At 39.7% G+C, this 14,749-nt stretch overlaps 1 protein-coding gene across 2 annotated transcripts in view; it reads left to right on the top strand.

Moving 5' to 3' along the window:
* alx4a (ALX homeobox 4a) overlaps positions 1 to 14,749 on the top strand; it is a 64,090-nt gene that overhangs the window by 32,619 nt on the left and 16,722 nt on the right. For both annotated transcript variants that reach the window (XR_007424780.1, XM_007232898.3), the window contains exon 2: positions 4,473 to 4,786. Coding sequence is in view for 1 of the 2 variants with exons in the window: in XM_007232898.3 (XP_007232960.1) it covers positions 4,473 to 4,786 (314 nt within the window). In the remaining variant the exon portion in view is untranslated. The remainder of the gene's footprint in view (positions 1 to 4,472; positions 4,787 to 14,749) is intronic.

Below are 14,749 nucleotides of genomic sequence, written 5' to 3'. Positions count from 1 at the left end.
GATGACAGGTGTTTCAGTTTCATTGTCCAACCCCTGTAGATGTATTACACAAAAATTGAGTACTTTTGGCAGTGTGGGTAGTGTGCCAAGTCCTCCACTCTTCCTCCAGATTCTGCTCCCTTGATTTACAAATGAATTGCAAAAGAATTTACTGATGATCAGTGATGGTTTGGAGAGACATGTCATCTGCTGGTGTTGATCCACTGTGTTTTATTATCAAGTCTAAAGTCAGTGCAGTTTTTTTTCCCACAAAATTTTACAGCACTTCATGCTTCACTATGCTGATAACAACTTTTATGGAGATGCGGATTTTATTTTCCAGCAGGACTTGGCACACTGCTCACACTGCCAAAAGTACCAATTGGTCTTATATAATATTATAATTTTCTGAGACACTTATTTTTGGGTTTTCATTGGCTGTAAGCCGTAATAATCAACAATAAAATACGCCTAATAAACGCTTAAATTAGATCACTCTGTGTGTAATATATCTATATAATATATGAGTTTCACATTTTGATCTGAATTACTGAAATAAAGTAACTTTTAATGATATATATATATATTTTTCTAATTACTCAAGTAAAGTATAGATAACGTACATTTCTACTTAAATTAGATGACCAAGTATTTGTACTTTATTACTTCTCACCTCTGCAAGTGGTGTAAGTTGATTTTTTTAGATCTCAAGAATTGGACACAAAAATCTGAGACTTAAATGTTGAATTATGTTTTTTTGTGTGTGCTTAAATTACTTAAAATGTAAAAAAAAAATGTAAGACTGATTAAGATCATTATTCCTAAAATATTCAAAATATTTTTACACCTGCAATGCTTGATCAGGCTAAAAATCTTATCAGAGAAACCAAACATGTAATTAATTACCTTAAATAAAATAATTTCACTTGCTAAGATCAGTTTTTTGCAATGCTTTTTGCATCTTAAAATAGAATTTTCCTTTCTTTGTCAATTGCAGTGGAAGAATTCGTACAGTATTTTAATTTTTTATTCTCTATATATACAGTTAAATTTATTCCACTGCCTTCCTGGCTGGGATGCTGCTGTGCTTTACTTCAGTGGGCAGATTTATATTTTTCTAATGGTGTGGGCGGGGCTAAGCGTACTGCATTTTCTGTATGATTGGCTGATAAATGTCTATTCTACAGGACAACAGGTCTTAATTAGGCCTCATGATGTTCAGCGCAGTGGATGCAGGGTATGAATGGTCTGAAAGGGTTGGGTAGTAAAGAGCATGGAGAGAGTTGAGCCTAAACTGCAGTAAATCAGGTTAAAATCATCGTATTGCTGAATTTATGAGCGACAGGCTGACTGGGGTTTCACAGCTAAGCTGCGGTGTTTCCAAAATTACCACTCCAGAGACTTGTCACCGGGTTAGTCTGGCCTCATTACCAGCTTCCCTTCATTAAGCGCCAGAGCTGCAGACCCAGTGCTGTACGAGACGTGTGCCGGGTGACGGGTGCCGGGTGGTGGGCGGCGGGTATTCAGGACTGCCCAGACGCGGCGGCAGGAACCTGCAATTTTCTATCAGTCTGCAATTACAGCCGGAGTTTCTGTTTCATACCAGCTCCTGATTTACGAGCTGAGACTGGGAGCTTAAAGCAGCCAATCAGACGTGTTTAAATATTATAGAAAGACGAGACGAGTTACGAAAGTAACAATATGGCCAATTGTACAACCCATAAATCATTTTCATACATCCATCCATATTATTGTAAAATAATCTGTATTGTAGATTAAGACTAAAATCGTCCAAACTATGAAGAAAAACATCAGTTCTGCACGTCTCTGCTGGATTTTCTCAGTCAGTTTTATGAGGTAGAGTCACCTGGAATTCAGGCTTTTAGTTAACAGCTGTGCTGAACTCATCAAGAGTTAATTACTAGAATTTCTTCCCTCCTAATGTGTTTGAGAGCATCAGCTGTGTCCATATTATGGCAAAAACTACTCAACTAGGTAAAGAAAAAATACTGGTGGTCAGTCAATTAAAAAAAACAATCAAGAACTTTAAAAGTATCCTCAAGAAAAACATATTTACAGCTCTTGAAAAAAATAAGAGAGCATTTAAAAATGATGCGTTTCTTGATTTTACCAAATTGAAAACCTCTGGAATATAATCAAGAGGAAGATGGATGATCACAAGCCATCAAACCACCAAACTGAACTGCTTAAATTTTTGCACCAGGAGTAAAGCAGCATAAAGTTATCCAAAAGCAGTGTGTAAGACTGGTGGAGGAGAACATGATGCCAAGCTGCATGAAAACTGATTAAAAACCAGAGTTATTCCAGCAAATATTGATTTCTGAACTCTTAAAACTTTATGAATATGAACTTGTTTTCTTTGCATTATTTGAGGTCTGAAAGCTCTGCATCTTTTTTGTTATTTCAGCCATTTCTCATTTTCTGTAAATAAATGCTCTAAATGACAATATTTGTATTTGGAATTTAGGAGAAATGTTGTCTGTAGTTTATAGAATAAAACAACAATGTTCATTTTACTCAAACACAAACCTATAAATAGCAAAATCAGAGAAACTAAACTGATTCAGAAACTGAAGTGATCTCTTAATTTTTTCCAGAGATGTATAACCCAATTCTAGCATCAAAGCTCCAACCCTGCTGAAGCCAGCTGTCAGTATTAAAGCTCTGCTCAGGACTTTAGTTGTTTGCTGCTATATTAATGTCTAAATTGTCAGATTTTGGCACCTGATGTAGCTGATGTATGGCAGCATTGGCTGAGACTTGACATCAGCCATGTTTAATTGGGATGAATTTGATTCATAATCGGCAACCGGGGTGTTGGCACATATGGGCCGTGGGCAGATTACCATAGTATGCTTGGCAAGTCAATTTCTCTATTATAATACCTGGCAACCGGGGTGTTGGCACAAGCAGCATAAGTCAATTTCTCTATTATAATACCTGGCAACCAGGGTGTTGGCACAAGCAGCATAAGTCAATTTCTCTATTATAATACCTGGCAACCGGGGTGTTGGCACAAGCAGCATAAGTCAATTTCTCTATTATAATACCTGGCAACCGGGGTGTTGGCACAAGCAGCATAAGTCAATTTCTCTATTATAATACTTGGCAACCGGGGTGTTGGCACAAGCAGCATAAGTCAATTTCTCTATTATAATACCTGGCAACCGGGGTGTTGGCACAAGCAGCATAAGTCAATTTCTCTATTATAATACCTGGCAACCGGGGTGTTGGCACAAGCAGCATAAGTCAATTTCTCTATTATAATACTTGGCAACCGGGGTGTTGGCACAAGCAGCATGGGTCAATTTCTCTATTATAATACCTGGCAACCGTGGTGTTGGCACAAGCAGGAAGGGTCAATTTCTCTATTATAATACTTGGCAACCGGGGTGTTGGCACAAGCAGGAAGGGTCAATTTCTCTATTATAATACTTGGCAACAGGGGGGGGTGGCACAAGCAGCATGGGTCAATTTCTCTATTATAATACTTGGCAACCGGGGTGTTGGCACAAGCAGCACAAGTCAATTTCTCTATTATACTCAGCAACCAGGGTGTTGGCACAAGCAGCATGGGTCAATTTCTCTATTATAATACTTGGCAACCGGGGTGTTGGCACAAGCAGCATGGGTCAATTTCCTTATTATACTCAGCAACCGGGGTGTTGGCACAAGCAGCATGGGTCAATTTCTCTATTATTATACTTGGCAACCGGGGTGTTGGCACAAGCAGGAAGGGTCAATTTCGCTATTATAATACTTGGCAACCAGGGTGTTGGCACAAGCAGCATGGGTCAATTTCTCTATTATAATACTTGGCAACCGGGGTGTTGGCACAAGCAGCACTAGTCAATTTCTCTATTATAATACTTGGCAACCGGGGGGGTTGGCACAAGCAGCATGGGTCAATTTCTCTATTATAATACTTGGCAACCGGGGTGTTGGCACAAGCAGCACGAGTCAATTTCTCTATTATACTCAGCAACCAGGGTGTTGGCACAAGCAGCATGGGTCAATTTCTCTATTATAATACTTGGCAACCGGGGTGTTGGCACAAGCAGGAAGGGTCAATTTCTCTATTATAATACTTGGCAACCGGGGTGTTGGCACAAGCAGCATGGATCAATTTCTCTATTATAATACTTGGCAACCGGGGTGTTGGCACAAGCAGCATGGGTCAATTTCTCTATTCTAATACTTGGCAACCGGGGTGTTGGCACAAGCAGCACGAGTCAATTTCTCTATTATACTCAGCAACCAGGGTGTTGGCACAAGCAGCATAAGTCAATTTCTCTATTATACCTGGCAACCTGGGATGTTGAAGCACATGGCCTGGTGAGCCAGAATTTGTCCCAGAATCAAATCAGAGATGAGCTGATGTTATCTGGTCATTTTTGCTATCTGGGTTTATTTTAAGGGTGTATTTATCAGAACAGCCACTGACTGATCCTTTCTTCCCGTTACTTCTCCAGGTAAGGACAGCACAGGGCTAACAGACTCAGAGTTGCCCCCGAACACTGACCCCGCAGGGATGGACGGCAGCTACCTCAGCGTGAAGGAACCAGGATCGAAGGGTCCTCAGGAGAGGCCGAGCTCAGAGTTAGCCTCCCCGCTGGACAAGGGCGAGGGAGAGAGCAACAAGGGCAAAAAGAGGCGTAACCGTACCACCTTCACCAGCTACCAGCTGGAGGAGCTGGAGAAAGTCTTCCAGAAGACGCACTACCCCGACGTGTACGCCCGAGAGCAGCTGGCACTGAGGACTGACCTCACAGAGGCACGAGTTCAGGTAATAAACCGCTAACATTCATCCTTTCTGACCTTCAGTAAAGGTCTCTTTCTGCTAAAATCCACTTTTTTCTTGTTCTTTGCTAAATACTATAGGTCTCTCTGAGTTGTATATATTTATTTCAACCAGTGAGTTTGTGTCCTCGCCGACCTCGGGCGGAGCTTACAGCTTCGGTTTACAGAGCTAGTTAGCGTTAGCTATCTTTTGTAAGTAACTGTAGGTTTAAATTGGATCTCCGGTGGATTGCACTTTTTACAGAGACCTTAAATATACACTAGGGAAGCACGAAGTTTGACAAGGCTGCACAACTCGACAGAAAACCGGTCAAAGCGAGCACCGCTCACATCGGATTTTATGATATAGAGTGGACTCTGGGGATTCAAGGACCCTATATACAGTCATATGAAAAAGTTTGGGTACCCCTATTAATCTTAATCATTTTTAGTTCTAAATATTTGGGTGTTTGCAACAGCCATTTCAGTTTGTATGGGAGAGTGATGTGAAAGAAGCTTTTCATACAAACAGAGTATGCAAAAGCACACCTCAGGCGACTCTGTTTGTGGCGTGCTTGCAGAAATGGCTTCTTTGGCATCACTCTCCCATACAGCTTCTCCTTGTGTAAAGTGCGCTGTATTGTTGAGCGATGCACAGTGACACCATCTGCAGCTCTTTGGAGGTGGTCTGTGGATTGTCCTTGACTGTTCTCACCATTCTTCTTCTCTGCCTTTCTGATATTTTTCTTGGCCTGCCACTTCTGGGCTTAACAAGAACTGTCCCTGTGCTCTTCCATTTCCTTACTATGTTCCTCACAGTGGAAACTGACAGGTTAAATCTCTGAGACAACTTTTTGTATCCTTCCCCTGAACAACTATGTTGAACAATCTTTGTTTTTAGATCATTTGAGAGTTGTTTTGATGAGCCCATGATGCCACTCTTCAGAGGAGATTCAAATAGGAGAACAACTTGCAATTGGCCACCTTAAATACCTTTTCTCATGATTGGATACACCTGGCTATGAAGTTCAAAGCTCAATGAGGTTACCAAACCAATTTTGTGCTTCAGTAAGTCAGTAAAAAGTAGTTAGGAGTATTCAAATCAATAAAATGATAAGGGTGCCCATACTTTTGCACCGTCAAATTTTGGTTTAATGCATATTGCACATTTTCTGTTAGTACAATAAACCTCATTTCAATCCTGAAATATTACTGTGTCCATCAGTTATTAGATATATCAAACTGAAATGACTGTTGCAAACACCCAAATAATTAGAACTAAAAATGATAAAGATTGATAGGGGTGCCCAAACTTGTTCATATGACTGTATAGGGTTCAAGTTTCACATGCAGCTTTATAACAGAACCTCTTATCTTAACTCCACCACCACACCCTACCCGGGTCTGGAAAACCAGAACCTCTGACCCGCCAGTCCTCAGTTCCATATTTGCATATAATCCCTCCATGACTACTGCTGCATTCCAGCCCTGACTGACAGAGCGGGAGACCCCTCGGCCGACCCCACACACACGCTGCAGTAAGAAGGCCGGGATTTACGCTGTTTGTTTTTCATTAATGTTCTGCTCAGGCTGGAATGTGTCCCTCTCTGTGTTCTGGGTTCTGGTGTAGGTGAGAGAACCGGGATCCAGACTCTGGGGTTACTCACACTGATACTCATCCTTAAATATCTGATATAAATAAAACACACACAAACTCTCACTCTCACATCCCCCTAAACATCAGGAGAAAGTGGACAATACTTCATGTTAGAAATATTGGTTATCTATAATATACTGCAGTAATTATTTTACAGATTCTACTCTTTACATTTTTACTCAATTATCAAAAACTTTACAGTAAAATTATTACCTTTCTGAAAACCCTTTATATTTAAATTTATATAGAAAGATAGATCCATATGGATATAGATATACAGTTAGCCCAAAAGACAAACATATAGATAGACAGATTGACAGACAAACATATAGATAGACAGACAGATAGACACATAGGCAGGCAAACATATAGATAGACAGACAGACAAACGAACAGGCAAACATACAGACACATAGACAGACATATAGATACAGATAGACGGAGAGACAGACAAACATAGAACGACAGACAGACAGATAAACATATAAATAGACAAATAAACAGACAGAAAATCAGACAGATATTTAGATAGACAGAAACACAGACAGACATACAAACAGACAGACACATAGACAGACATACAGATACAGATAGATGGAGAGACAGACAGACAGACAGACAGATAGATAGGCAGACAGACATATAGACAGATAGATGGACAGACAGACACACAGACATATAGATAGACAGATAGATAGATAAACAGACAGACATATAGATAGATAGAAATGCAGACAGACAGACATTTAGACAGACAGACAGATAGAAAGACAGACAGAGAGACAGACATATAGATAGATAGACAGACAGACAGACAGACAGACAGACAGACAGACAGAAGGTAGGTAGGTAGGTAGGTAGTCTAATTATGCTTCTAGTTTCTGTAGAACAAAATAACCAAACTATCAAATAAATCCACAAACAAATTATTCTTTAATCAGGTTTAATTTTGCTTCTAGTTTTTGGATTAAAAAAAATACAAACTACCAAAAATAAAACTACACAAAAACCTATAGAACACTCAGCCATACCACAGGCACTGACTGTCTAATAAACTACTTTTGTTTGTTGTTCTAGTTTATGTAGTGCAAAACTTACCAAAAAAAATCCTAAAAATCCCAAAATTAAACAGAAAGTAACATCATGTTACACTGTGTGTTGCTGGTTATTGTAGTACAAAACTTAAAAAGTACAAAAAAAGCTTCTAGTTTTTGTAGTACAAAAAATATTTTTAGTACAAAAAAAGGAAAAAGGTGAGTTTGAGTGACAGCAGAGTCAGACTATCAATCCTCAAAGCTGCCGGACTTCAAAGCTGCTCTCTCCCCTCCTCACTGAACCCAGCTCCTCCAGAGCTGAACATAAATAAAGCTCCATAATAAGCCTGTAAGCTGCTCTAGCTGTCAACGTCTTTACCAATTACTGTGTCACTACCACGCCTGCTCTGCATACACACACTCGCCGCTTCAGCTTCCCTAAAAACACACCACTCTCTTACCGTCTGAGGTTATAAAATTAAAGTAAAAGTAAAAGTTAAAGTAACTGTATTAAAATGTAAATTTTTACATTATCTTTGCTACATTTCAAACTCGTAAAAGAGTAAAAAGTTGTTACTTTTACATTCTCTGCGCCTAAAAAAGTATAATAGCATATCAAAACAAAAGAAGCACAAAGTAGGAACACCAATCAGAGAACAGCGTACGGTTCATTGGTGCGGTGGTCCTGATGAGTGCCAGTTCCATCATAATGTTTCTGATTGTCCTGTCCAGCCAATATGTGCAAAGCTGTCACATAACCAAGAGGTACTACTCTGAAGAATCTTTAATTTTTTGTTTAGTAAATAGTTTTTCTATGTTTTTCTTCATAGTTTTGATGAGTTTAATATTAATCTAAAATACATTTAAAATAACTAAAAAATCCTAAATGTAAGGTATGTTCAAACCGTGGTACTGTGAGTGCCTGAAGGCGCTGCAAGGATGGCCGTCAAGACAGAAAGAAAGAAAGAAAGAAAGAAAGAAAGAAAGAAAGAAAGAAAAAGGAGAGAGAGAAAGAAAGAAAGGTCAAGAGATGAAAAAAAAGAGAGTGAGAGAGACAAAAAGAGAGAGAAAGGGAGAGTGTGTGTGTGTAAGAGAAAGAAAAAGACAGAGAAAAGAGAGATTGAGAGAAAGAAAGAAAAAAGAGAGAGAAAGAAAGAGGAAAAAAGAAAGAAGGGAAAAAAGAGAGAAAAAGTGAGAGAGAACTAAAAAAATAAAAAGAGAGAGGTTGAGAGAGGGAGAAAAAAGGTAAGAAAGAATAGAGACAGAAAGTAAGAGAGAAAGAAAAAGAGAAAGAAAGAAAGAAAGAAAGAATGGGAAAAAAGAGCGAGAGAAAAAGAGAGAGCGGTTGAGAGAGGGAGAGAGGAAGAAAGAAAGAAAAAAAAGACAGAAAGTGGGAGAGAAAGAGAAAGAAAAAAGAGAGAGAAAGAGTGAGAGAAAGAAAAACAAAGAGAGAGAGAGACAGAAAAAAGACATGAGAAAGAAAGGGAGTGAGAGAGAAAAAAGGAAAGAAAAGAGAGAGGTTGAGACAGGGAGAGAGAAAAAAAAAAGAAAGAAAGAAGAGCAAAAAAGAGAGAAAGAGAGAGAGAGAAGGGGAAGTGAGAAAAAATACAAAGTGAGAGGAAAAAGAGAAACAGAGAAAAAGAAAGTGAGAGAGAGAAAAAGAAAGAGAGAGAGGGAAGACGAACAGACAGACAGACGGATGGATGGAGGACATGTTTGGGTGAACTTTATGCTCCTGATCACTCCTCCTCCCTCAGAGTGTTCTTGTTCTGCTCTCCAGGTACAAAGCCGGGTTTTTGTGAGAGCAGGAACTCTACACGCCTCTGCTCTCGCGCGCTGTTTTACAGAGAGAGAGAGGGGGAGGAAAGAGGAGAGGAGCGAGGGAATCCGTCCAGTCCTCTCGTCTGCACGCCTCTCCGGGGCTGGACGAGCAGAAAGCCGGGGGCTTAGGCGTCAGGAAATTAAACATAAAATGAAAACAAGCTCCAGTTTGAACCCTCTCCCATCTCGCTTTTCAATTTCCCAACGTCCCTGCTCAGACTTACGGAGGGGAAGAGCGTCAAAGTGAAGAGATAAAGCGAGAGCGGAGGACAGGAAGAGAAGAGGGACATTTTATACTATTTTTTGCATTTTTGTACAGAAGAAAAATGCGTTATATACACTTTTTTGTTTAGCAAATATCAGATTTTAGGGTTTGTATCAGTACAGTTCTGTGATGCAGAATTAATGTAGAAAATTTAGGGCAGCATGCTAGGAGGAGCCATGCAACTAGCACATGCCTCCCCCGATACATGTGAAGTCAGACTCCGCCTCTTTTTAAACTTCTGCCGATGCAGCATTACCGAGTAGCATCACAGTGCTAACGCACAGAGGAAAGCGCAGTGACTCGGTTCTGATACATCAGCTCACAGATGCAGCCTTGTGCTGATCCACATCACCCTAGGAGTGATGAGGGGAAAGAGCGCCATCTACTGTATCCACCCAGAGAGAGAGCAAGACCTATTGTCCTCTCTCAGGGCTCTGGCTGCTGATGGCTAGCCGCATGACTGGGATTCGAACCAATGAAAAGCTAACAAAAACAGTCAATATTTAGGGCACACCACATCAAAACTATCAAACAACACATACATAAACAAACCAGACTACCGTCGCTGTCCAATAAAAAACAAGTATCTTCATGTTTGTTGATTTTTGTACTGTCTGTCAAAATTTCTTAATTAATGAACCAAAATAAATTCTCCAAAATTAAATGAAATCAACACTTTTTACATTGGACAGTGAGAATATGTTTTGTAATTTTTTAGCTGGGCAGCACAATTTTGAGTTAAAAGTTATATAAGTTTTTTTCTGATTTTGCTATTTATAGGTTTATGTTTGAGTAAAATGAACATTGTTGTTTTATTCTATAAACTACAGACAACATTTCTCCCAAATAAAAATATTCTCATTTAGAGCATTTATTTACAGAAAATGAGAAATGGCTGAAATAACAAAAAAAAAAAAGATGCAGAGCTTTCAGACTTCAAATAATGCAAAGAAAACAAATTCATATTAATAATCAAGTTTTAAGAGTTCAGAAATCAATATTTGGTGGAATAAACCTGGTTTTTAATCACAGTTTTTTTCATGCATCTTGGCATCATGTTCTCCTCCACCAGTCTTACACACTGCTTTTGGATAACTTTATGCTGCTTTACTCCTGGTGCAAAAATTCAAGCAGTTCAGTTTGGTGGTTTGATGGCTTGAGATCATCCATCTTCTTCTTCATTATATTCCAGAGGTTTTTAATTTGGTACGATCAAAGAAACCTGTTATTTTTTTATATTAGAATATTCCTGCATGTCCCAATAATGATCATGTACTCTGTGTAAGGAGTTTAATGATTAATGGAATAACAAATATATTTTTGTGTTATAAAAACAAGCAGCTTAATCATGTGGGTTAATTTGCTATTTGAAAGCATTCGCAGTTGTAGTGGCAAAGAAGATCAAAAACATTATAATGATGAAACTGGCACTCATCAGGATAAGGATACAGGATAAGTTAACTAGTTTCTAGCCTCAGAGACCAACCAGCAAGTTAACAGCAGCTCCCCAGATAAGAGCATCTTAATACTTCTTCACAGAGTATTATAATAATAATATTTTCAATATTAATCTACAGTATAGAAAATAATATACATTAAAAAAGAAAAGAAAAGTCACTGAATAAGAAGAGAAGTGGTGTGCAGACTTCAGACCGGTACTGTATGTCTTCGGGGGGAAGAGAGAGTGGTGTTTTTTGCTCTGCAGAACTTTAAGCTCTATAAACAGATGATGTGAGGAGCAGGACTCTGATGTGAGGGGTAATCAGAGCGCAGGACTCTCAGGTTACGCAGGGGGAGATAGCGGGGTGACGTCTCGCTCGCCCCTCGGCTGCCAGACCTAAACCCACCGACTCGCCTGTATTTAGATCGCTTTCACAGCCTTTGATGGAAGTTTAAACATAATAACGCTCTCATAAACAACGCTTTCAGGATCGGTTGTCGGAGGTGATTACAGCGCGCTTTAGTCTGGAGAAAATTGCCTGTCCTGCTCTGAAGCACTAGAGGACAAATCCGGGGGGATGTGACTTACAGAGTCTGCTAACATTTTGTTTTAAGAGACTATATGGAGACCTTCTCCCACATTGTCTTTATTAGAGACGGAGCTATATATATATATATATATAAAGTTTGGGCACACCTTCTCTTTTTCAATGCGTTTTCTTTATTTTTATGACTATTTACATTGTAGATTCTCATTGAAGGCATCAAAACTATGAATGAACACATGGCCCCCCTTTGCTCTGATTACTGCTTTGCACACTCTTGGCATCATTCTCTCAATGAGCTTCAAGAGGTGGCCACCTGAAATGAAAGGTTTTCCAACAGTCTTGAAGGAAGGAAGGAGTTCCCAGAGGTGTTTATTAGCACTTGTTGCCCCTTTGCCTTCTTCACTCTGTGCTCCAGCTCACCCCAAACCATCTGGATTGGGTTCAGGTCCGGTGACTGTGGAGGTTCAGCTCATTTTTTGTTAAGTATATAAAACTCCACATGTGTTCATTCATAGTTTTGATGCTTCAGTGAAAATCTACAATGTAAATATCAGTCATGAAAATAAAGAAAACGCATATGCCACTACCACTCAAAAATTTGGGATCACAGTGATCACAGATTTTCTTGTTTTTAATGGAAACACAACACCATCTTCCAATCTTTCAGTGTCCAATGTCTTTTCTCTTTGGCCCCTCACAGTCTTTTCTATTTTTTACTGGCCAGTGTGAGGTTTGGCTTTTTCTTGGCAATACTGCCATGGAGTCCAGCATCCTGAAGTCGCCTCTTGACCGTTAATGCTGACACTGGTGTTTGACGGGTTCCATTTAGTGCAGATGTCAGTTGACAGCCTGTAAGGCATCTTTCTCTCAAACTGCACACTCTAAGAGATTTATCTTCTTGCACAGTTGTGCACCGGGGCCTCCCACTCACTCTTTGAAGGGAGTAGTTAACAGCGTGATAAGATATTTTCAGTTTCTTGGCAATATCTCGCATTGAGTAGTCAACTTCTTCCTTAACACAACAATGGACAATAGAAGTGTTATAAACGACTCTATGAATATTTATCAATTTGTATAACACTCTTTAACTGTGTTTATTATGCATTTATAGAAAGTGTAATGCCTGGTTTACGCTACACAATTTTGGCCCAGTTTTCTAGTCACCAACCTGCTCAGAGGCAAATCGGGGCAAATCGGGGTGTGAACTACTGAAAGACATTTGCAGATCTGTCGGAGAAAGAGAGAGAACCACGGGTCCAAAACACACCCCCTGCATTACCAGAGCTGTTTACAAAGAGTCTGACCACTTCCTGTCCCCCTGTTATATCAGTAAATGACTCATAAACTCTAGAGGGAGCTCACAAGTGATATTATGGCAAGAACTACTAAAATGACTACTAAAAATGACTTTAAGAAGAAATGAGGTCAGTCAATCCGAGTCGCAAAGACCATAAAAAATGTTATGATGAAACTGGCACTCATCAGGACCGCCCAAAAAAAAAGAGAGAGAGATACAAGCCTCAGAAATCACAAGTTAACAGCTTTTTGGTTTGTTTAACACTTTTAATTTACTACTATTAGTTTGATTCCTTATGAGTTCCTTCATTATTCATTTACAATGTATGAGACTTGACTGGTACTGTAAAACATGAATGATTTGGAAATAGTCAAAGGAAATGGATGAAACAGTGTGTTTTTCATTGTATAAGCATTTTCCATACTTTCATGGTTTGGGGATGTCAATAAATAAATAGAAATAGTAATCAAAAAACAGAACCACATTCCGGATGAGACAAACGAGCGCGAGGTTTGGCACGAGACAGCAATTGCTCTTCAAAATGTCCTGCAATTCCACATATACTGATAAAAATGCACTTATATCAAAGAAAACTGAGAAAATCCAAAGTAGAGAATGCCATAGACGTGTCAGACTAAATCCACTACTTCATACAGCATTTGTTACAAACGTCTGTAGGTTGAAATCACTTGAAAAATCACCCCCCACCACCTTCTCCTCTTCTTCCCCATGCAAAAAGTCAACAGCATTCTTCTAATCCATCAAGGCAGACCGATGGAGGAGTGACACAGTTCTCAGAGGCCCCTGGCCCCGGCGGGTTCCTGCACTCCCCTCCCTACCTCCTGCTGCTGCTGCTGATGGCTCCGATAGGAAAGAACCTCAGAGGAGGCCATCACAGTCTGTCAGCCCGCACAACATCAAACACCGGCCAGGTCTCACAGAACCTTTTCCAGGAAGAGACGCCGAAAAATAATAATAATATCAGCGGCCTTTCTCCACGAGCTTCAGGTCCAGAGCGGCTGGACCCTGCCTCTAGACACCAGAGTTTCTCCACCAGGCCATCAGAGTCCAAAATGAATCATTCAGTGATCAGTGTCCAAGTCATTCTGATGGTCACGGTGATTATAAGCTCCATTAGTGTTGACTTACTCTAGATAATGGATGTTTTTATCTTCATTTCAGTGTTGAAATCAGTCATCATTAGGAAAACATTTCCTAATCTATGACTTTTATAACAAAACTAAATAAAAAAATGCTGTCCACACGTTTTTAGACACTACAGAGACAAGTCTAGCAGTCAACAGTCTCTCACCAGGAGGTACACTACCCATAATTAACACCTGAAGAAAAGATTTCAACATGTATGTATGAATTCTACCAGTCAGGTATTAAGGAGCAGTAAATCCACTCCCCGCTGAAGTACTTTATAGTTATAGGGGTGAGTTTTCTTTCAGTGAAGTTTCTCCAGCACTAAGGCTGGGTGCAGCAGCATTAGCATTAGCCGCTAATACTCAGAGGTGAGTATTATAGGCTGTAGTCTGCATGTTTACTGTGTTAAAGTAAGCTACGTGGGACGAACCGCTAACTTATAGCACACTGTGTTATTGGAAAACTCAGGGTTCCTCAGTCTAGCCATTATCTCGTTAGCGCTGCGGCTAGCAGATAATGCTGATGCACCCAGCCTTAGTGCTGGAAACTGAACCTTAGATAAAATATAGGTAATCTAAGCTTACCGTAAAAATAAACAGAAGCGCCTTACTCACCCAAATAAACAGTTTTCAGGAGAGAAATTTGTGAAAATTGACGTGTCCAGAAAAAAGACGTTCACCAAGAGTGCACCTTAAAATCCGGTGCGTCTTATAGTCCGAAAAATACAGTTAATCATTAAATGAGCGGTGTCTAAATGAT

This window comes from Astyanax mexicanus, chromosome 16 (assembly GCF_023375975.1).
Source record: "Astyanax mexicanus isolate ESR-SI-001 chromosome 16, AstMex3_surface, whole genome shotgun sequence".
Classification (NCBI taxonomy): Eukaryota; Metazoa; Chordata; class Actinopteri; order Characiformes; family Acestrorhamphidae; genus Astyanax; species Astyanax mexicanus.
Note: the sequence above shows the minus strand (reverse complement) of the source record. Positions and strands in the feature narration are given on the sequence as shown.